Raw genomic sequence first — 25,646 nt, forward strand, 5'->3', positions numbered from 1 at the left:
ATAAAGTAAAGAATAAAAAGGCCAAAGAATCATGGATTAAATAACAATGTGTAGAAATGGAAAACTATGAAAGAAATTGTGACACATTCAATATACACAAAAAAGTAAAAGAAATTACAGGAACCCAAAGAAGATATCAAATACGTTTGCTAAATAACAAAGACGGAAAGATTATCACAGATTTAACAGAGATAATTAATAGATGGTGTGAATACATAAGAGAATTGTTTGAGGACAACAGAAATAACATTGTTCAGGAAATCCTAAAATGTGAAGTAGAAATGGCATTTAGAAATTCCAAAACTGGAAAGCCAAATGGACCTGATGAGGTTCCTACTGAATAGGTACAATATTGTACTTATTGTCTACATTCGTTAGACTGCCAAAGAAATCCAATGCAAAAGAAAAGAACATCGAACAATATCTTTAATGAGCCATCTACTAAAGATATTTCTAAAAATCATGCACAGCGAGTTTATCAAAAGTTGGAGTTAGATATTAGTAATTACATGGGGTTCAGAAAAGGACTAGGTACTCGAGAAGCACTCTTCGGTTTGAATGTCTTCTAAAATAAGTATGTGGTAATAAGTATGTGGTCTAAAATAAGTATGTGGTCATTAAAATTGAAAAAGTATTAAGTTACAAATACTTAAGAGGAAACAGTAGCGATCAACAGGTAGCGAAAACGCGTTCCAAGATTGCGGCTATAATTTTGAATATTTTTTCGAGATATTTGGCACACGTATTCGTAATATCATAAAGAATGGCGGTACAGAGCCCAATTTGAAAAATATATTAATATGTGGAAATTACTCTGTAATTAAATACAATATTAAAAAAACGAGCTTGTACCGCCATTAAGGAGAACAAAAAATACACTTTCTTCAAATAAACTTTTTTAGACTGGGAGATATTATACAGAAGTTCAGCCACGATTTTCTAAGTCCTGCCTTTTGAAATACTGGAAGGGTAGACGATGTACTTACAATCTGTGGAAACATCCACAAATTTCCTGTGACATTTTCCTGTAAAAATTAGATTTTCCCAAAAAATAAAAACAGGGTTTTGCGATGAATTTCTAAGTCCTGCCATATCCGTAGATAGACAGGATACTATCGATTTTATGAAGAAAATTTTTTGGGCAGGAGGGTTGCAAACGGGGTAACGGAGTATATATGTATACAAACATGTAAGGAAAATAATGAAATTTTCATGATTTTCTAAGTCCTGCCAACTTAATAAACTAAACATATTTATTTCAAAATGATCAAAAAAATATTGGCATGACGTCCCCTAATGTTTAAGCATACTTGTCCCTTGGAAAATTCTGCGGAAAATTTTCACCCTGATTCCGTGATTTTTTAAGTCTTGCCTTTAAAAAGTTATAATACTCAAATACAATCAATACCTTTTCGGTACTCGGCAGGAAGGTTAAACGGTTCTTCTAAGACGGCAGGAGTCCTAGATTTGTAAGAAAATTCGTGAAAAAGTCAACGATTTTCTTAGTCATGCCATTTTGCACATGTTTCAAGAATCTTAATATAAGTCTATATACAAAGAGGCAGGATGGTTTTATGGATATTTTGTATACAGGGTGGGGCATTAGTGGGGGCTAGTCCAATTACTCGTTTGTCGTAAGATATACGAAAAAAGTTATTTAGGTAAAACATGTGCCACAGATAGGACTATAATTTAACAGTATTTTCTAATATACAGGGTTACCCGTTTTCACAGGGTGACAAAAATTTATGTTTTTTTAAATGGAATACCCTGTATATTTTTACATTTTTGGATTCTACTCGATGTTCTCTTTAAGAAAATATAGTGTTTCGAAATATTATACGAGGTAGTTTAAAATATAATTACGTTTTTTTTTTAATTTTGTAGGAACATTCACACCCTATACATATTGTTAGTGATTTGATATCCAAACTTCTATTAATTTATGTTTAAACGATTTTTAATATAGTCTACTATTGTCAGTTAATAATAGTATACCAAAATGTTTAATTTTAGTATACGGGGTTGGTTGAAACTTGAAACTCGGAATGACTATTTTCTGAGTTTTCTTAAATGGGACACCCTGTATTTTAGTATTATAATAAAATGATATTTTATGGTACCTTTTTATTTGCTAAGCATTTTCTATACCATATTTATATATTAATTTTGGCAGTAAATTGATACAGACAGATTACTCAGGTGGTTTTTGGGGTTTCTGAACAAGAATGTCACATTAGAACAGATCTTTACCTAGTGCTCGAGGTGACTGATATACACCCCGTATTCTTAAATTTCGAGGCGTTCAGACACTAAAGTGATGCAAGTAGATTACTCGAAGAGTTTTGTGGTTGCTGAACTGAATACGCCATCAGAATCGACCCCGAAAAACTCTCTTAAATTCGAGATCAGTCACCCTGGGCACCAGGTGCTCCGAGGGTCGGTTGTAATGTCATATTCGTGTTCGGCCATCCCAAAAACCATCGAATATTCTGTTTTTTTTTAATTTATTGCCGATATCCCACGAAACTCCAGATGACGTGCCTTAGCAGCAACTCTGGGCACTAGATGATTCTGAGATCGGTTCTGCTTGCGTATTCGTAACTCCATAAACCTCCCAAATAACAAAATTTTGCCCTTCATACACTGATTTTGACAGGTTTATGCACTTTTGGATGCACGTTATGCACTAAGATGCAATTTCCACCCATTTTTACATTATACACCTTTTCCTGATGTTATCCTGAACACAATGCAAAAAGTTGCAAGTAGATAGATGCTGTATTTAAAAATCGATTTATTCTGGTGTTGTTAGTGTTAGTACATTTTGCTATCAAATATAGGAAACAATATCAGGATAATATCTACAATATCAGGATAATATCTACCACTAACAACATACAGGGTGTCCAGAAACTCTAACAAATGACGACGGGAGATTCCTCAGATAATTTTAAGGCAATTTAACACAATTCACCTAATCTGAAAATGCTTCCTAAGGCAGATTAAAATAACATAAAACGTGAAACATGAGACGTGAAACATGAAACTTGAAATAAGAAACAAATAAATTGTGAAAAAACATATGATTTCATGTGATATACTAATCGAAGAAACAAAAATAAAATTTGTATAGTCGACAATGGAAAGTTATGACGAGGTCGTTGCTGTCATGGCAAACCTTTATTACTGTCTAAGGGAGGCCGCAGATCAAAGAAACGTGAAATAAAAACATAAAACGTAAAACATGAAACAAAATGAATTGTGAAGGACGAAAACCGTTTCATATTATATACTAATCAAAGGAAACAAAATGAAAATTTGTATAGCCAACAATGGAAAGTAATGATGACGAGGTTGTTACTCTTGTGGCAACTTTTTATTACTGCCCAACATCATAACCATAGTACGTATTTGGTTGCAAACGAACTAAGTAATCATCTTCCCAAATTTAAATCATTTTATAGACTGAGTATTCAAACATCTACATTGTTTTATTGTGGGTCCTGGTTTAAAGAAAACTGATATTTTCTTATCATTACCTATTCGAGTACCTCTCCAGGTTATAATTGTACAACTCTTCGTTCTACTTTCCAGCAGAAACCAATGCAATATTAAATTCTTGGTCGGAATTCATATTATGCACGTAATTAACTGTCCAAAACAATGAAACTGAAACCGAAAAATACAACACGATCTCTTTCCTGAAACTGATTTCACCAAGATATGTTTTATGTGCATGAATCACACTCGCTTCTTGTGTGTGCGGACTTCTATTTGTTTAGCTGTGTTTTATTTTCATGAAACGTGTTTTACGTTTCATGTTTTATGTTTCATGTTTCTTTGGTGTGGAGCGTCTCGAAGATAAAAAAGTTTCAGGCACATGAATCACACTCGTTTCATTGGTGGGCGTACTTTTAAATAGACGGAGGCCTATGACCAATGACCAGTACTAGAAATTCACAATTGATAAAATCGATTCATCTCTGGAAGAGAAATAATCGTAGCAGTTTTCGTTTTTTATAATAGAATTTTTCTAAATTCTTTTAAACTCAAAAAACCAAAAAACGAAAAATTTTTCACATCGATTTTTCTAGAACACTGCGTATTCTTCTGAGTTAAAGGAAAAGTACCTTTTAGTACAAAACTATACCAGAATTCAATAATCCAGTGTCAGAGATGCTTAAAAGTTAGACAGAAAAAAGTTATTCGATAATATATCCGTTTCCGTACTCAAACGGACCCCTATGACCGGTACTAAAATAGACAATTGATAATGCCATTTGACAATTGACCTCTGGAAGATAAATAAGTGTACCAGTTTTCGTTTTTCCAAATAAAGCAGCTATTTTAAAGAAACTAATTACAAGACTTCGATATGCTTCTTCTAGACGAGCATATCGAAGTAGAGGTCGTCCGCCAACCAGATGGTCTGATGACATTTGTAAAGTTGTAAACGGTTTTAGATTAGTGTTTTTTTAAGCATACTCGACATGGTATGACTCAGAAAAATGTGGTGATATGAATATGTTTGTATAACACCCTGAAATAATTTTACAGACAGATAATTTAATTTTTTTATACGAAATAACTATACAACCATCCTGCCTCTTTGAAAATAGATTTATATTAACCTTCTTGAGATATGTGCGAAATGGCATGGACTTAAAAAATCGTGTTAATTTTCCCACGAATTTTCTTACAAATTTTTAACTATATATAGTAAAAAAGGTGTAACTAAACATCCTGCCATTTTGCATAATGTATACTGAAATTATTTATTTTGTAACAAATTTATTTTATGACTTAGAAAATCACGGAACCAGAGTGAAAATTTTATACAAAATTTTCCAAGAAACAAGTGCAGTTAAACATTAGGTGGACGTCATGCCAATATTTTTTTTGGTCATTTTGAAATAAATATAATTAATTTATTAAGTTGGCAGACTTAGAAAATCATGAAAATTTCATTATTTTCATTACATGTTTGTATATATGTATACTCCCTTAGTCCTTTTGCGACCGTCCTGCCCAAAAAATTTTCTTCATAAAATAGATAGTATCCTGTTATTCTATGGATATGGCAGGACTTAAAAATTCATCGCAACTCCCAATTTTTTTATTCATGGAAAATCTAATTTTCACAGAAAAATGTCACAGGAAACCCGTGGATTTTTTCACAAATTGTAAGTACCTTCTCTAACCTTCCAGTATTGCAAAGGGCAGGACTTAGAAAATCGTGGTTGAACTTCTGTTAATATCTCCCGGTTTATTTTATCCGATGCCTAGATTTTGTGTCATTTTGGAACTACTAATGAAATAAAAAATTTTAGTAGTTCCAAAGTGATACAAAATTCAGGCATCGGATAAAAAAGTTTATTTGAAGGAAGTGTATTTTTTTGTTCTTCTTAATGGCGGTACAGGCTCGTTTTTTTAATTTTGTATTTAATTACAGAGTAATTTCCACATATTAATATATTTTTCAAATTGAGCTCTGTACCGCCGTTCTTTATTATATTACGAATACGTGTGCCAAATATCTCGAAAAAATATTCAAAATTACAGCCGCAATCTTGGAACGCGTTTTTGCTACCTGTTGATCGCTACTGTTTCCTCTTAAGAACTTTACCGAAACTGGAAACTAACACAATGAAATAAAACCAAGTATCGAAATTGCCAGGGCCACCTTCATAAAGATGAGAAAATTCTTCCGCAACAGAGATATAAGTATCCATGTACGATTAAGAATGCTAAGAGGCTACGTATTTAACACGCTATTATACGGTGTAGAGGCGTGGACTCTCAAACAGAACAACATAAAAAATATTGTAAGTTTCGAGATGTAATGCTACCGTCAAATGTTGAAGATAAGCTGGGTTGAAAGAGTCACAAAACTTTGAAGTTATATGAAGGACAGGAAAAGACCCAGAAGTTTTGTTAACGATAAAACGAAGAAAACTGGAATATTTGGGTCATCCGATGTGAGGACATAAACATGCATTACTTCAAAATATAATGCAGGCAAAAATAGAAGGAAAACGGAATCCAGGCCGTAGAAGAAGGTCATGGTTGCGGAATTTGAGAGAGTGGTTTGGCTTCACCACTAATGAACTCTTTAGGTCAGCTTTAAACAAGGTCATGATAGCTTTGATGATCTCCAATCTTAATTTAAGCCATAATTTCTGGAAGTGAAGAAAATATACACCAAGAACAAAAATACTAATTGATGATCATCCACTAGAACAAGTGAATAATTTCAATTATATAGGGTGTTGCACAAGTTTTGAGAAAGACAGAGACTGATCACAAAATTGGTTGACTTTATTATACAGGGTGATTCATTAATAATTGGAAATATTTTAACTGTAGATTACTGGACTCAAAATATTACGGTTTAACCCAAATCACTTAGTCCTAAAATGCTTCCTAAGGTAGCTAGAGCTCTTTGAAGATAGCGTCTTGTAATTGAGTTTTTTTAAATACCTCCAGAACGCGTCTACTTAGAAAAATAAGCACTGGTATACTACATTCGCTCTCGCGAGATTTTTTTTGACACTGACGTTAGTAATTTCTTTTTTGAAAAATTCAGTTGTCAGAAGTGACTGGAAATTACTACAAAACCAACGCACCTACTCATATCCAATATTATTAATAGTAAACATACATAAAAATAACATAAACCTTACGCCAATCAATATTTATTTATTTAAACCATTATAATGTATTGATAGCAAATTAGAAAATTATTTATTGTACAAAATAAAAATATTTTGTAGAAATAAACTTCACAAAATTTTATGAGATTAGTAGACACTCCCACTATTTCTAATAATTCTTCTTTTTTTAATGAAAGATTAAGTTGATTTGAATTGATTTTAGCAGTTAATAGTGTGTGGTAGGAATTTTTGTGTTGTACGTTTCCTATTCCGAATGTCTCAAAAAAAATCTCGCGAGAGCGAATGTAGTATACATATATTTATGTTCTAGATATAATTCGATTCCATCAATTTCGAATTTCTAGTACCGGTCATAGGCGTCTCGTTTGGGTAGGGCAACGGTTATTTTATAGCATAACTCTTTTGTCTTTAACTTTTGAGAATTTTTGACACTGGATTATTAAATTGTGATGTATTCTAGTACTAAACGGTACTCTTGCTTTACATCGGTAGGATACACTGCTTTTTCGAAAAAATCGATTTGACAATTTTTCATATTTTTAATTTGAAAAATCAAATTAAAAAACTATTTGGAAAAACGAAAACTGGTACGTTTATATATCTTCCAGAGATGAATTGATTTCATCAATAATTGTGAATTTCTAGTACCGGTCATATGCGTCTGTTTTGGGTTGGTCAATGGTTATTTTAGCGCATTATCTTATGTGTCTTTAATTTTAAAGCATTTTCGACACTAGATTATTAAATTATGAGGTATTCCAGTACTAAACGTTACTTTTGGTCAAAATCGGTAAAATACACCGTTTTTTTTAAATTATTTTTTCAAATTTTTTTCAAATTCAAGAAACAAAACATTTTTCTAGAAAACGGTGTATTCCACCGACTTAAAGCAAGAGTACCTTTTAGTACTAGAATATCCTACAATTTAATAATCCAATGTTAAAAATTCTTAAAAGTTGAATACAAAAAAGTTATGCGATAAAGTAACCGTTCCCTACCCAAAAGGGACGCCTATGACCGGTACTAGAAATTCACAATTTATGGATTCGATTTATCTCTGGAAGCCAAATAGGCGTACCAGTTTTTGTTTTTCTAAATAGAAGCGTTCTGGAGGTATTAAAAAAAAACTAATTAAAAGACGCTATCTTTAAAGAGCTCTAGCTCCCTTAGGAATAGTGTTGCAAGGTCCGATTTGTTCTTAATCGGTACATAAGCAAAAACAAATCGGGATTTAGGGTTGTAGATCGGGACAAATAATCAACAATAGTTCAGTAAATGACCGTTTTTGAGTGTAATTTTCAGAGTCAACTCTGAATTGCATGAAAATCTGATTTTAGGTTCTACTTACTGTCTATTTCAAAGTTAAACTTGTACCATTGGTTGCTTTTACTTGGGGGTGACAGTTACCCCCTCCTCGGGGGTAAAAAAACGCGCGTTTAAATTAAGTCCCAAAATGGATCAACTGACTAACTCTAAAAAACTTTTGTTCTATATAATTTTTAAACTAAGTCAATACTTTTCGAATAATTTTATCGAAGAAAATATTCTTAGCAAAAATGTAGCTTTTAAAAAAGCAAAAAAATTGTATGTTCAGAAAGTCTATACAACCAGTAAAATCAAAGTTGTAGCTCATCAAAAATACGTTCTTATTCTTCAAATAACCAAAAAATTAAGCAATTTTCGAGCAAAACCTATTAAAATTTTTTAAAGTGTTAAAATATAAAAGTCTATTTAAAGCGAGTAAGCATTAAAACTAAGCGAGTTACGCTCAAAATAAAGTTGGCCCCTTTTTTTGGTAAAAAAAAAATCGTGAAAATCTCCCCCTATTTAGCACCGTACATAAAATTAATCGTTACCGCTTTACCATTTACTTTATATGTGTATTATTTATACGACCTGTAAGGTTTACTGGTTGGGAGTGCTTAGTTTTGAAAAAAAATGTTTTTATAGTAAAAAAAAATCCTAAAATATTGGAAAATGCAATTTTTTCAAAATAACTGAAGAAGTATTAGGGATACTAAAAATCTTAAGGAGTAAAAAGTAAGTAGGTTTTGCTTTTATAAATATGTATGATAGAGTCATTTTGTTTTTCTGCAAGACAAAAATTGGTTCAAATATGGCTGTTCATATTTTGCATAAACTCGTGATTAGTGACTCGTTCAGGCCCTTTCAATCATGTTAAAAATACATAAGTAAAGTAAATTGTTTGTAAAGGGGTAACGATTCATTTCATTTGGGGTGCTAAGTAGGGGGAGATTTTCACGATTTTTTTTACCAAAAAAAAGGCGTAAACTTGATTTTGAGCATAACGCGCTTAGTTTTGATGCTAGAAACTTTTGTAAAACATAAAAATAAAGCTTTATTAAAAAAGTTTTAATTGGTTTTTCCCGAAAAGTGCTTCATTTCTTGGTTGTTTCACGTTGAAATATTTGATTTGGAATTTGATGAATAAGAACATATTTTTCATGAGCTACAACTTTTCTTTTGCTGGGTCTATAGACTTTATGAGTTCACAATTTTTTCCATTTTTTTATATTATGCTACATTTTTGCTAAGACTATTTTTTTCGATCAAAGTATACTTAATTTTTGAGTTATTTGTGAAAATCGCCTGAAAACGTAATTTTTTTGTCTAAAAATAAACATTATGTAAATAACTCGAAAAGTATTAACTAAGTTAAAATTAATTCTATAGAACTAAAATTGCTTAGAATTAGTCAATTTATCCATCTCCGGACTTATTTAAACGCGCGGTTTTTCACCCCAAGTAGGGGTGACTGTCACCCCCCGAGTAAAAGCAACCAACGGCACAAGCCGTCCAAATTTTCATGCAGTTCGGAGTTGATCCTGAAAATTACACAGTATCGCCGTATTTTCCGTTCATTTACTGGACTACAAGGTGTTTCTATAATCTGCATTTAATCCTACATAATAATAATAATAATAATCAGACGAAATTACAAAAAAAATCGTAGATTAAGTAAATTATTTATGTTTTATTAAAATTATATTTTTCATTTGATTTTGCCGCGTTTAGGAGTGCTTTGTTTTTATAACATAGTTATAAAATTTACTGTAAGTCCTGAAATTGGTTTCCGTGGGTGAAAATCGGGACATTTAGTGTCCCGATCAGGTACAAATCGGTACGCGTCCCCAGACCTCTGAAAATCGGGACGTCCCGCGCAAATCGGGACACCTGGCAAAGCTACTTAGGAAGCATTTTCGGACTAGGTGACTTGGGTTAAACCTTAATATTTTGAACCCAGGAATCTACAATTAAAATATTTTCAGTTACTAATGAAACACCCTGTACATGTGGAACAATTCACACAACAGTGTTACCCCTAAAGAAGGCCAAAGGGAGATAAATAAAAATATTAATCTTAGAAAAGCACCTGGTGCCGATCTGGTAATAGGAGAAGTACTAAAACAGCTTCCCAAAAAAGGCTATAGTAAGAATTACTGACTTAATAAATACATCATTCAGACTTAGCATGTGCTGATTTACTGGTAATCTACAATGATAATGATAACAAAGACGCCAGGTCAACCGCAAAATGAAGTTTCATAATACAGACCTATACCATGGTTGACTATACTATCGAAACTATTTGAAAAACTATTGCAAAAAGATTAAAACATAGAATAACTAATTTAATAGAAAGAGTACTTGAAGGAAGTAAATATTGTTTGACCGTCTTTCTGGATGTTGAACAAGCTTTAGATTAAGTAATTAATTAAATAGTTTAAATTAATCTGACATTTTAAATAGATTCTCTATAGTCAAGCAGAAGGAGGCCTATTCTGAGCTGATATAAATTAAAGAGGGGTACCTCAAAGTAGTGTACTTAAACCGCTTCTCTACCTATTATACATTAATGATATTCCAGACTTTTGAAGAAGATACGATAGCAACTTTCGCTGATGATCAAGCTATCCTATCAGTTGGAGAAGACCATGAAGACGCTGCAAGAAAACAGCAAAACTCAGTGAATATAATCAATCATTGGACAAAAAAATGGAGAATTAAAATTAAAAGTACAACATCAGGGTATCTCAATTTCACCTATAAAAGAGAGCTAAGCATATCAGCCTATTAGAATAAATAATCTTGAAATTCCTGATGTCGATTCTGCAACATACCTGTGGGTTTACATTTGAATAAGATACTGCATCGGAAAGTTCACTGATTTTAATTTAGCCACACCATGAAAATATGGGAAAGAGTAATTGATAGACGGATACGTAAAGAGACCGAAATATCCGAGAATCAATTTGGCTTTATACAGGGCAGATCAACAAGAGATGCAATTTTCATTATAAGGCAGTTGATAGAAAAATACAGGAGTAAAGAAACAAACGCTCATATGGCATTCATTGATCTTGAAAAAGCATATGATAGAGTTCCTCGAGAGATTCTGTGGTGGGCTATCAATAAGAAAGGAGTCCCTGGTGAATATGTAAAGATTGTGAGGGATATGTATGAGAGAGTAACGACTAGTGTTAGGACAGGTGTCGGAGAGACTGATAAATTTCATGTGAAAGTAGGATTGCACCAAGGCTCGGTGCTTAGTCCGTATTTATTCTCGTTAGTTTTGGACCAGACAACAACGAAACTACAGGGTAACATTCCATGGTGCTTAATGTATGCCGATGATGTCGTGTTAGTAGGAAATAGTGAAGAGACTTAAAAAAAATGGAACAGTGGAGACAAGCTCTGGAGAAAAAAGGTTTAAAACTTAGTAGGACAAAGACAGAGTATTTGCAATGTTCATTTAAAGATGGAGTTACTACAAATAAAATGTTATCCTTGGATGGTGAACTGATAGTTTTAAGTACCTGGGATCGGTATTACAGAGTAATGGAGAAATAGATGGAGATGCATGAAGTAGAATTAGGGCTGGATGGATGAAGTGGAAGGAAGCGAGTGGTGTGCTGTGTGACAGGAAAATTCCAATGAAGTTGAAGGGAAAATTATATAAAACAGCCATAAGGCCGGCTATGATGTAAGGAACTGAATGTTGGGCAGTGAAAAAGAAACAGAAACAACGAATGCATGTGGCGGAAATGAGAATGCTTAGATGGATGAGTAGAGTGACAAAAAAAAAAGGATAATATTAAAAATGAGTATATTAGGGGAAGTCTAGGTGTGGCACCAATTGATGCCAAAATGAGAGAGAATAGGTTGAGATGGTTTGGTCATGTTCAGCGTCGAGACGCTAATCACCCAATACGAAGAATTGCTGAACTGCAGATTCCTGGAAGGAGTAGGAGAGGAAGATAAAAGAAGACGTGGGGGAGACGATTAGGCAGGATATGTTGGTAAAGGGGATTAATATTGATATGACCCAAGAAAGAATTGTATGGAAAAATGCAATTAGGGAAGCCGACCCCGCATAGGGATAAGGCAAAGAGAATAATGATGATGACTGCATCGGAAAGTTCACAATAAAAAGAAGAGAGAAAACTAAACCTAGAATTTAGAAAGATAAATTTCATATTTGGAAGATATCCTAAACTATCCTTTCATAACAAAATACTGATTTGCAAAATAAATATATATAAAGACCACTCTGAGATACGCCAGTAAAAACATTCAAGTAATACAGATGTCTCAGAATAGGGTACTAAGGAGCAGCGTTGATGCTTTATGGTACGTAAAAACAGCTGCATCCAGCAAGATCTAAAGATGGAGACAGAAGAACAAATAATTGTCAAATGTGCTAGCAGATGATCATTCAAATTAAATGTGCAGCATTAGGGACTGAGAAAGAACTTCTAAATATTGTTATTGGTGTTGGTAAAAAGAAAAACAAGTTATCTAGGACATGTTTACAGAGGAGAAAGATACAACTTTTTACGACTCATAATGGAAGGGAAAGTGGAAGGAAGAAGAGGTTCAGGAAGAAGAAAATGCTCCTGACTGAAGAACTTAAGAGAGTGGACAGGTATGGACATACGTTCGATACTAAGAACAGCTCAAGATAGAGAGCAATTTGCTGTAGTTATAGCCAACCTTCAGTAACGGAGACTGGAGAAGGCACCTTAAGAAGAAGAGCCAGCAGACATGCAGAACGTCTACATGTGAATATTGAGGCTATCCAACGCCTCGACAAGACAGATATAGAAGGAAGGCAGAAGAGGACAAAACCTTTCGAATTTGTGAAATGAAAATAGTTAGTGTAAACGCAAAGCATTGCATGAAGAGGTACAGGACGCCCCTTGACAAGATGGAGCGAATTTTGATGCCGGATCATGCGGTAAATGACTAAACTCTGTAATGAAGAAGAAGAATAATAGTATCTATATGGAGTGAAAGAGCAATGATTATGATAGAGACGTTACAACTTTGAGCTGTGAAGAAGTTTTGCGGAGCATATCTTTTTAAAATTCATTAAGGTAGCACATACTAAGATTTATAGTATAGCTCAATAGATCGAAAATAACGAATGTATAATTATCCACCTACATCAGTACCTGTGTTTAACCTGTTACGAAAATACCGTTACTAGTAACATAGAAAAAGTAAACAAACATCCCACCTTTACTCCCAATTATACACTCAGATTTATAATTAGACTTACACAAGATTGTTGCACATCTAAATTACTAGTGAGTCTTCTTAGTCTGCTGTATTCTCGACCGTACCTCTCAGCTTCCGCCATTTTTCACTATTTCAAGGCGAATCATGGATTTCAACTATAAAAAACCCACGGGCCGAATATTTTCGCCGCTAATTTTCAGCACTAAATTATTAAATTTTATGGCCTACACCTTTAACCTCGTCACTATTTACAATATTCTTAATCAAATTGACAAAAATAATTTGATGATTTTCGTCTGTTTTGCGCGATCTTACTGGGCCAACTGAAAACTTTCATAAAATAAAACGTTTGACTTGGCAAACGACATTCATGTTGTGCGAAATTAGACCATTATTTTGATACTTAAAATTTATCAAGGCAAATTAGACACTTTCAAAGTATTTTCTGACACTTTTTAACTAATTAAATTAGTATACTGCGTATATTTCAGAATAACGATCCTAACGCATACTGTGTTATTATGGGATGATCAGCCTTACATTCACCCTATAAAATTTTATATAAGAGTAGTATATTCACCCATATTATAATATAATTATATTAGTAGTAATGGGCCTGACATGTGATGAGAATGGGAGAGGATAGGCTACCAAAAAGAGCACTGAATGCTAGAATGCAGGGAAAGAGACCGGTTGGAAAGCCAAGAAAGCGCTGGGAAGACACAGTAAACAGCGACGCACAAGCCCTTTTAGGAGTCCGTGTATGGAGACGAGCAGCCACAGGCAGGCAAGGGTGGAGGCAAAAAATAAAGGAGGACAAGGCTCAATTTGTGCTGTAGTTCCGTAGAAGAAGAAGAATTATATTAGTAGTACAGTTGATCCCAAACCTTATTTTCATGCGACATTAATTTTGACGTCATATAGGAATGTCGTCATATAGGAATTTTAAGAATGTCGCAAATCCTTACATGACATTTTAGTTAAATCTCACAGTTGTCAGGCCAATATTTAAGTCAAACCGGCAAACAGGTGTATGTTCTCAAAGAAATTGAAAGTGTGTAAAAAAATTTCAATAATCAGCTAAGTACTTTTAACAGATTACGTGCCATCATCAGAGCTTCGTCCCATTATAAATTCTTCATAAAAGAGCAATTGTTAAAAATCACATAAAAAATCACGGATACTGGCCAAAAGCCACAGATATTGGGTATAAAACCCTTAAAGTTATAAAATTTCACATCTAAATTCTCTTTTAATTTAAAATTACAAAATGGCTGCGTCAAACGATTGTGAGTTCACGTGAACTGTTGTGTCCCTCTCAATTGTTCAGCTGATGTTTTTGTGAGAGCTAAAGTTTCTGCTGCGTATGTGAGGACTGGTAGACCGCACTGGTTGAAAGCTTTCCTTTTAAAACGGATTGGGACATTTGATATAAACACGCCTCTCATCTGCCAGGTATTTGCTGCAAGTGAATATAAGGAACGGCATGACCTAGTAGGAAAGATGTTTCGTCTAAAGATAAATATCAAAGTGGGACTTCTCCAAACCAACCATCTCCCATATTATCAATACTTGCCTGATGGTATGTTGCGAATTACCACTACAAGCTATACTTGGACCGCACTGTGCTCATAGACTAAACAGTGACACATAATAGACGATATCTCATATTAGTTAATAAATTAACGAGACAAACACCATTAATTGATGTGGCGATACCTAACAACAATATTCTACGTGTAAATATAACGAAAAGATCGCTAAGTAGAGAGATCCAGAAATTCAAATATGGAGACAATGGAAAATGGAAGGTACCCAGACAATGTCTATTAGTTATTCTTTCTACTACTGGAGTCATTCCCAAGAACCTCCTAGAAAACATAAAAACCTGAGTCGGAATGAACATCTCCATAAGACCACGCAGAAGGCTGTACTACTTTCGACGTCCAGATATATGTACCTCGATGACATGAAAAGAGCTCCACCAGAGTTCAATCCACTTGATGCCCTAGAAATATTTGGATGAATTAATTTTCCCCTCAAAGGGGGTTTAGGGTTAGAGGACCAGTATGTTTTTTTTAATGGCATAGATATTAATCATTCAGCCAGTCGCAATAAAATTATAGTGTAATGTGGAGTGTGTGTACGGGAATCACCTGAAAACAAGTGGGGCAAAATAGAAAATAGAAAACACTGGATTTAATTGGGGGAGGCCTTGGTACCTTTCATTTTCCATTGTCTCCATATTTGAATTTCCGGATCTCCCTACTTGGCGATCTTTTCGTTATATTTATACATAGATTATTGTTGTTAGGTATCGCCACATCAATTACAAGGTGTTTGTCTCGTTAATTTATTAACTAATATGAGATCTCGTCTATTATGTGCCACTGTTTGTCTGTGAGCACAGTGCGGTCCAAGTATAGCTTGTAGTGGTAATTCGCAACATACCATCAGGCAAGTATTGATAATATGGGAGATGGTTGGTTTGGAGAAGTCCCACTTTGATATTTATCTTTAGACGAAACATCTTTCCTACTAGGTCATGCCGTTCCTTATATTCACTTGCAGCAAATACCTGGCAGATGAGAGGCGTGTTTATATCAAATGTCCCAATCCGTTTTAAAAGGAAAGCTTTCAACCAGTGCGGTCTACCAGTCCTCACATACGGAGCAGAAACTTTAATTCTCACAAAAACATCAGCTGAACAATTGAGAGGGACACAACATAAAATGGAGAGATCAATACTTGGAATTAGTTTAAGAAATATACTAAGAAACGAGGAAGTTCTTAGACAAACCGGAGTGAAAGATATTATCGAAAGTATTACAAGGCAAAAATGGAGATGAACGGGATATATTGCAACAATGAAAGACGACAGGTGGACAAAAAATTGCTTAAGTAAAGACCACAAGCAGACAAGCGAAGCAGGAAAGACTTCCATCGCGAGTTACCGACGATCTCAAAAAAATAAAAATTGTGACTAATTGAATAGCAGAGGCGCAGGAGAGAAAATGGAAATATCTGGAGGAGGACTATGTTCAGCAACAGCCAAATCGAGACCGATTGATGATACTGAACGAACAAAAGATTAATAAATATTTTCAAACCTAAGATTAAAAAAATATTTCACTACACCAAAATTACTTAATTTTTACCTAAAATTTTGGGTTACCAATTAATATACTCTGAAAATCATGAATTGCTTAGCTGCAGTGACTAATTTTTCTTGATTTGACTAACAAGCTCTCTTCGCGACAAAAAGTTTTAGAAAATCGACACAACAATTTATAAATTTAATACTTGTGCTGCTTAAAAAAAAAAAAACAAAAATAGGTGGATACTAAGACTTATGTTAATTACACCAGAATTAAGATTTCTTTAAATCTTTTATATCAAAATTAAATTATATACACTCACCGGCATAAAATTCCGCCACCCAAAATTTTTGATTAAGTTTTACCATATATAAGTTTATTATTATTGTACTCCGATTTTCAAGATTCTTGCATCAGTTTATAGGTACATGTATTATTGTCGTTTGTTATTATTCCGGTAAACATAAATATCTTAAATAGAGGTTGGATTGATAAGACTAAAATGGCCCGCATGTAGCCCAGATCCCAATCCTATTGAGCATTTTTGAGATGAATTAAAAATAGCTATTCGCCGTCATCCTAAGCCTCCTGAAAATTTGGTACAGTTGGCTTTTTTGGAAGATGGCTTTTGAATGTTCTTGGATAATTGTTACTTGTATAATTAATTGCCTGAATTATTAAATTCAGTTAATTAATATGATAATTTTTTCAGTAACTATGTATTCAGTGGTTGTAATAATTTATCTACTGTACAACAAAAACTAATACTCAATCGAGAAAAGAGGAAAAGTGATAAAGTGATTTTTTAATAATACACCCACCGGCACGAAAAACGGGCACCCCACAAAATGGGTCATTTTTGATGGCTAGTATTTCCTAAACCGGTTGTCCGATTTAAGTGATTTTTTTTAATATTTCATAGCATTGTTCTTTAACAATATCGCTGTGATAATAATATTTTTGCTCGACAGGCAAATTTTCATTGTATACCGGGTGTACCAATCAAACTGTGTTTTTTTCTAAAAGTTCGGAACACCCTGTGGAATATTCTAGCATCTATAAAATTCTGAAATTAAAACCAAACTATAGACTCAGGTTTTCTTAACAGTCTGCTTTTTGATTCATTCGCTTATGTGGGATGATAAAAAAGTTAGGTACTTTAAAAACTAGCCCTGTACTTCATCAATTCAGGGTGATTCTAATAGTATAGTATAGTTGAACCAAAAGATGGCATAACCCAGACATCCAAAGTGAAAGTTATCCTTCAACACCAAATTGTTCTATATGGTCCACACAATGTCCAGAAAAAAGTCACACCATTTTGAGCGTCGGGTTTGGGGGGGAGAGGGGGGAGAAATCGGTAAATTCGTAGTTTTTTAAGTTTTTCGCCAATATTTCTAAAACTATGCGGTTTAGCATGAACAACCTTCTATACAAAATTATTCTACATTAAATTTGAAATAAAAAAGGCCCTATGCATAATCTTTCTAAAATGAATGGTTCCAAAGTTACGGAGGTAGTATAGTATAACTGGTCCAAAAAAAGGCCTAACCAAAACATCCAAAGTAAAAGTTTTCCTCCAAAACCAAAATGTTATATATGATCCAAATATTGTTCAGTAAAAAGTTACACCATTTTGAGCGTCCGGTTTGGGAGGGAGATGGGAGAGAAGCCGGTAAATTAGTAGTTTTTTTAAGTTTTTCGTCAATATTTCTAAAACTATGCTTTAGCGTAAACAATGTTATATACAAAAATGTTCTACATGCAATTTAAAACAAAAAATGTTCTATACATAATTGTTATAAAATCAACGGTTCCAGAGGGTGAAAAGTCGAGGTTTTCGATACTTTTTATATTTTTTGGGCAATATTTATTATATAAATATTTTTCTGTAGAACATTCCTTACGCTAGAGCATAGTTTTAGAAATATTGACGAAAAACGTAAAAAAACTCCTAATTTACCGACTTCTCCCCCATCTCCCCCCCAAACCGAACGCTCAAAATGGTGTAACTTTTTACTGAACAATATGTGGACCATATAGAACAATTTGGTGTTGAAGAAAAACTTTTACTTTGGATGTCTGAGTTAGGCCTTTTTTTGGACCAATTATACTATACTACCTCCGTAACTTTGGAACCGTTCATTTTAGAAGGGTTATGCATAGGGCCTTTTTTATTTCAAATTTAATGTAGAACAATTTTGTTTAGAAGATTGTTCATGCTAAACCGCTTAGTTTTAGAAATATTGACGAAAAACTTAAAAAAACTACGAATTTGCAGATTTCTCCCCCTCTCCCCCCCAAACCCGACGCTCAAAATGATGTGACTTTTTTCTGAACATTATGTGGACCATATAGAACAATTTGGTACTGGAAGATAACTTTCACTTTGGATGTCTGGGTTTGGGCCTAACTATACCATACTATAAGTAAGTGCGACAGACTTTAAGGGGTAATTCTGCATGAAAAAATAATGACCGTTTGCTTTATAAACATATGTACGCAAATGCTTCGTTTCCGAGATACGGGATGTTGAATTTTTTCGTTCCAACTGACGATTTATTTATTGCTCTAGAACCGGTTGAGGTATGGAAATTAAATTTGGTAAGTTTTAAGAGGTAGTTATTACTTATTTTTTTACGTACAGTTAAAAAATTTATATTCACCATTGGCGTGCATACGGGTCATACTACCCATTCATGTTACCCGTATGCACGCCAATGGTGAATATATCCAATTGTATAAAATTTTTAATTGTGCGCCAAAAAATGCGCAATAACTACCTCTTAAATCCTACCAAATGTCATTTGCATATCTCAACCGGTTTTAGAGCAATAAATAAATCGTCAGTTTGTAAGAAAAAATTCAACAACCCGTATCTCGGAAACGAACCATTTGCGGACATATGTTTACAAAGCAAACGGTCATTATTTTCTCATGTAGAATTACCCCTTAAAGTTTGTCGCACTTATTTAGAAACACCCTGTATTGATGAAGAACATGGCTAGTTGTTAAAGTACCTAACTTTTTTATCGTCTCACATAAGCGAATAAATCAAAAAGTAAAATGTTAAGAAAACCTGAGGATATAGTTGGGTTTTAATTTGAGAATTTTATAATTGCTAGAATATTCCACAAGGTGTTCCGAACTTTTAGAAAAAAACACAGTTTCATTGGTACACCCGGTATACAATGAAAATTTACCTGTCTAGCAAAAATATTATTAGAACTGTATTGTTAAAGAACAAGGCTATAACATATTAAAAAAAACCACTTAAATCGGACAACAGGTTTAGGAAATACTAGTCATCAAAAATGGCCCATTTTGTGGGGTGCCCGTTTTTCGTGCCGGTGAGTGTATATTGTTACTATGAAACGCTTGCAATTGTGAACATCTTTAACAACAAAATACTTGGATCACTAAATATATCCTGGTGTATTCTCTGCTTGAATCTAATAAACAATAAATAAGTTTTTATTAAGTTCACGTCTTAAATCAATTATTTATCAAATACACTATCAATATTATTTAATCAACAACTCCAAATATTCCCGATGCCATGTCAAATATTTAAAATTTTCACTGTCTTGTCACCATATTCTATTCGACTAAGTGCGTTGTATGACAAAGATAGCGAATGTTCGACGTGAGAAATATCACCACCGACTGAAAAAACTAATAAATATTTTTAAGAAATTTAAACGCAGAATAAAAGACTAACTTATTATCGAGGGCCGAAAGTCCCTTAGAATAAATAAAAAGTTTATTTTGAATGATATATTTATAATTAAAAATCACACTACATTTTCTCTTAGTTTTACAACCCTTTAACTTATAAAAATAAACATTATAGAAGTTTTTAGGGACTTTCAGCCCTCGGTAAGAACGTAATCTTTTATTCTGCTTTTAAATTTCTCAAAAATACTTATTAGTTTTCTCAGAATTCGAAAAAAAAAATGAATCCCATTTAAATAGCATTAAAGCCGAAAGTTTGTACCCATCCCCTTAAATAAACCTTCAAAGCAGTGGTTTTATTTACAGCTTCTACAGAAAAAGAGATATTCGGATAATTCAAAAAACAAAATCTTAGGGATAATTTCAGGATAATACAAAAGGAGTATGTAACAAAATCAGCCCTTCAATTTTTCCACAGAATTTTTTAAAGTTAGGAGAAAATACAATACTTTCATTCACCCCCGTATAATGCCATCTAAGCAAACATTTTTTGTTATCGGAATAATAACAAACGACAAACAAAACATGTACCTACAAACTGATGTAAGAATCTTCCAAATCGAAGTACAAATAATAAAGTTATAAATTGTCCTAGTATGTACCTAGTACTAATCCTTTGGCATCCAATGTAAGCCAAATTGTTTAACAAATTTTACCTGTAGTTAGAACATACATCTTGACCAGTGTTTGGCATTGTGGCTATTTAGCAAGGACAGAGAGTAAGTAATCGTAACCACACTTTTCAATTTTTAACATTCAAAATTTCACCCTTTTCAATTTTACTAAGTGAGATTACTTACTTTTAGGTTCATTGATGATGGACTGATAAGTCCGAAAACGTTTTGAACGTAATCCGTTTGGATTTTAAAAAATTTTAGAATTTTTATTAAATATACCAACTACACTAGGGAGTTTTACTTCATGTTAATTTTATTTAACTAGATGGTATACAGCCAACCTTCGGGTATTATTCCGTTTTATTTTTTTAAATTGTCAACTTAATCAAAAATTTTGGGTGGCGGAATTTTGTGCCGGTGAGTGTAGATTAATTTTTAGTCACGACACCTATAAATACAGAGAATACTATTGATGGACAAGTAAAGTGATAAAGAAAACGAAACAGAAGATACAATTTAGAACAAATATATGAGTTGTGACACCGAGAAATACCATCCTCTGTCCAGGAATAGGACGGCTCTAAAACCTATAAACTAGTTGAGGCTGGGATATACGGAGGAAAATCAAGGCTAAGCCTTAGTAAAGGCTAGTTAGTCACTCTACTATCTTCCAAATGGAGATTTATACTCAGTATATTCAAATGGGAAATAAGCCACAATTTTACCTAAAAATGATTTTATTAACGTTTCGACGCCCAAGTCGGGTGTCGTTGTCAAAATACAAAATAAATATTATTTTGTATTTTGACAACGACACCCGACTTGGGCGTCGAAACGTTAATAAAATCATTTTTAGGTAAAATTGTGGCTTATTTCCCATTTGAATATACTTGATTATAAAAATGCCACAAGAAAATAGCTTCAGGAGATTTATACTATTAGAATTAGCCTGAAGGAACTAATAATAAGAAACTGCATATAAAGATCTATAAAAATTATACTTATCTGATTAGCAGGCGCCATTAAAGGCACACATTAAAGAATCAGATCGACTCAGAGTTAGCTCGGAATTGTTTTCAGAATCTAATTAGAATTGGAAAAAGTAACAAAGTAAGTCCCTATGGGTGACTGGGCATGTGGACATACTGGTATTTAATGGAATGCAAAAGCGGATCTACTTGCCATAGGAGGGATAAAATAAATATCCATAGGCCCAGAACCTTTCGTTGTTATAGCAAAAAGCATAGCAAAAGTCCTAGAGATATACTAGATATGAGTATGATTGATCTGCAAATCATCGTAGATCTCCTAACAGGACGTGGTCATCTCAAGGGGCACAAGAACAAAACTGGACTGACAAAGAGTGTAAATTTCAGATTCTGCCAGGCTGATAACGAGACGGCGGAACACGGAACAAGTACTTTGCAACTTTCCAAGGTTGGATGGAAACTACGACGATGAAAAGAGTACATCGAGAAACTATTTCGTGACCAGAGAGAAGTTAGTACATCCCTAGATAGCCAAACCGGAGATGTTGGCCCAGAGATAACCAAATCAGAGGTTAGTCAGGTAATAGACTCTATGAAAACCAATAAATCTGCTGGTCCAGATGAATTACCTAGCGATCTGATAAAGTTGGTCAACGAGAAAAACCTGGACATAATAGTAGAACTGTTTAACGCTATCTATACTACGAGAATCATTCCTAGAGAAATGTTGACATCAGCATTTGTGTGTTTGCCAAAGAAAGTGAATGACAAAGAATGCAGTGACTACCGAACCATAAGCTTAATGTCACATACCTTGAAATTTCTGCCGAAAATTATCTACGCCAGAATACACTCTAAACTGGAGCTGGATATAAGTGACACTCAATATGAGTTCCACAATGGTATGGGTACCAGAGAGGCATTATTCTCCTTCAACGTGCTGACATAGAAACGTTTCGATTTTAACCGTCCCCTTTACGTCTGTTTTATAGACTACAGTAAAGCGTTTGATAAAGTAAAACATGATCGACTCATGGACATTCTGAAAACAAAAAACCTAGATGAAAGAGATTTAAGACTAATAACACACCTCTATTACAATCAGCGAGTAGCGAGCAATAGTAAGAATTGAAAAAGAAACATCTGAAGAAATGGAAATAAAGAGAGGAGTCTGGCAAGGCTACATACTATCACCTCTATTATTTAACGCTTATTTTGAAGAGGTAATGTGAGAAACTCTGAAAGATGAAACAGTCGGCATAAGAGTAAATGAAGTCTTAGTTAACAACATCAGATATGCAGATGATACAGTAGTAATAGCCGATAGTTTACAAGACCTGCAAAGACTCATGAGTAAAATAGTGAGGTGTAGTAGGGAGTACGGACTCTCTGTCAATATTAAAAACACGAAGTTTATGAAAATTAGTAAAGACAACCATAATACTAAAAAAATCTTGATAGTAGAAGGCCAGCATATCGAAAGAGTAAAAAAGTACACTTACCTAGGAACACTTATAACCGAAAATAATGACTACACTGCAGAAATCAAAGTCAGAATCGAAAAAGCACGTTCTAATTTTATGAAAATGAAAAAGGTCCTATGTAGCAAAGATTTAACGTTAGCTCTTAAAGTACGCCTAACAAAATGTTACGTATCCAGTGTACTATACGATGGAGTGGAATCATGGACGTTAAATGTAAAGACAATGAGATTACTTAACGCCTTTGAACTGTGGACCTATAGAAGAATTATGAGGGTTTCCTGGGTAGATAGAGTTACGAACAACGAAGTACTAAGAAGAATAGGTAAAGAGAAGGAAGTTGAACTTACAATTAAAGAAAGAAAACTACAGTATCTCGGACATGTGATACGGGGCGAGAAGTATGGCATCCTGCGACTCATAATGCAAGGAAAAGTAGATGGCAGAAGAAGCATCGGAAGAAGACGAATTTCATGGCTGAAGTACCTGCGAGAATGGTTTGGATGCAGCTCAAAACAACTATTTAGAGCTACTGCCTCAAAAATTAAAATATCTGTGATGATTGCCAACCTCCGTAGCGGAGATGGCACCTGAAGAAGAAGAAGGGTTGGATAGAATAAGGCTAAATACATTTGAGCATTACCAACTCGAACCCTAAAACTTCGTAGAAGTGTCACTTAAGGCCCTAATAACCTTTGTTAAAAAGGTTAGGCTCAAGGAATAACTCTAACCTAGGGATGAGTCAAAATAGACCTTTAAGGTCGAGTGGAAGGGGTGTTAAGCTTCCACTCATATCGAACTTAAACTAACCGAACACCGATGTGCACACACCTAACACTCAACCTAAAATTAATTTAAGACAGTACGGTCACATTTGAAAACCCCAAATGAGAATCACACAATACGAAGAATACGAAGTCTAATTTCTGGTATGGGAAGAAGTACGCCAAAATAAAAGAAATGGCGGGAGTTGAATATTACTATAATATAAGACGGTAATCAAGACATAATTTATTTATCTATCAATTAATTTTAGTGCAGTCATTGAAGCTTTTTAGCTCAGAAATTTTTTACTATGAACCGATTTACATGAAATTTTGGAATTAGGTTTATCCTACCTTTAACTTCAAAAGTGATATTGACCCGAACTCGGTTTTCACCCTGGGGGTGGTTGCCCCCATTTTCGGTGGTGGATTTTTTTTTTCAAAATAACCTCAGATATCGAAAGAAAACCTAATTTTAAGGAAAAAATGTTGTATAAAGTTATTTCAAAAACCCAATACTTTTCAAGTTAAAATAAAAATGTATACCATTTTTATTCAGTTGCAATGCGAAGGCAAAACAATCTTACTTTTCAATTAGAATACGGAGTGCAGTCCCTTGAATCGCGATTTTCGGCTCTTATTGGAGCCTTCATCGGAAAGAACGTAGGCACTGTTCTCCATATTTTAACTGATTCGCATCGAGAGGTTTTCCCACCCATTGCAACTGAAGTGATGATAGTAGGTGGCTAGCGCCATCTGGCATTGAAAGACGAAGTAGTTTTCAATTCTAATAGTAAATTATTAATATTGAAAATATTAAAAATATTACTAAAAGATTTTTAAATTGAAAACTTATTGATACACTTTCCTGATGACACCTCCAAGACTTCTACAATTTGCAAGTCAAATGGATGCTGCAGTGAAGACGAGAGGGAAGGAACTCTACACTATGCAATTCACATCCCCCGTCTGCAGCTGGTAAAGTTCCAACGAAAAAATGCACCTAGTTACTCTACGGAGTAATACGACTATAAAATAAAAATCTATACCATTTCTATTCAGTTGCAATGCGAAGGCAAAACAATCTTACTTTTCAATTAGAATACGGAGTGTAGTCCAGTCCCTTGAATCGCGATTTTCGGCTCTTATTGGAGCCTTCATCGGAAAGAACGTAGGCACTGTTCTCCATATTTTAACTGATTCGCATCGAGAGGTTTTCCCACCCATTGCAACTGAAGTGATGATAGTAGGTGGCTAGCGCCATCTGGCATTGAAAGACGAAGTAGTTTTCAATCCTAATAGTAAATTATTAATATTGAAAATATTAATAATATTACTAAAAGATTTTTAAATTAAAAACTTATTGGTACACTTTCCTGGTGACACCTCCAAGACTTCTACAATTTGCAAGTCAAATGGATGCTGCAGTGAAGACGAGAGGGAAGGAATTCTACACTATGCAATGTCACTATGTCACAATGTCAATACACTATGTCTCGTCTTCACTGCAGCATCCATTTGACTTGCAAATTGTAGAAGTCTTGGAGATGTCACCAGGAAAGTGTACCAATAAGTTTTCAATTTAAAAATCTTTTAGTAATATTTTTAATATTTTCAATATTAATAATTTACTATTAGGATTGAAAACTACTTCGTCTTTCAATGTCAGATGGCGCTAGACACCTACTATCATCACTTCAGTTGCAATGGGTGGGAAAACCTCTCGATGCGAATCAGTTAAA

At 33.9% G+C, this 25,646-nt stretch overlaps 1 protein-coding gene across 1 annotated transcript in view; it reads right to left on the reverse strand.

The window, feature by feature from the left end:
• LOC114330235 (neo-calmodulin-like) overlaps positions 1 to 13,556 on the reverse strand; it is a 56,497-nt gene extending 42,941 nt beyond the window's left edge. Inside the window, exon 1 of the mRNA XM_028279558.2 lies at positions 13,261 to 13,556. Coding sequence (XP_028135359.1) covers positions 13,261 to 13,341 — 81 coding nt within the window. The 5' untranslated portion in view covers positions 13,342 to 13,556. The remainder of the gene's footprint in view (positions 1 to 13,260) is intronic.
• Between the last annotated feature and the right edge of the window lie 12,090 nt (positions 13,557 to 25,646).

The sequence above is a fragment of the Diabrotica virgifera genome, chromosome 1, assembly GCF_917563875.1.
Source record: "Diabrotica virgifera virgifera chromosome 1, PGI_DIABVI_V3a".
NCBI lineage: Eukaryota > Metazoa > Arthropoda > Insecta > Coleoptera > Chrysomelidae > Diabrotica > Diabrotica virgifera.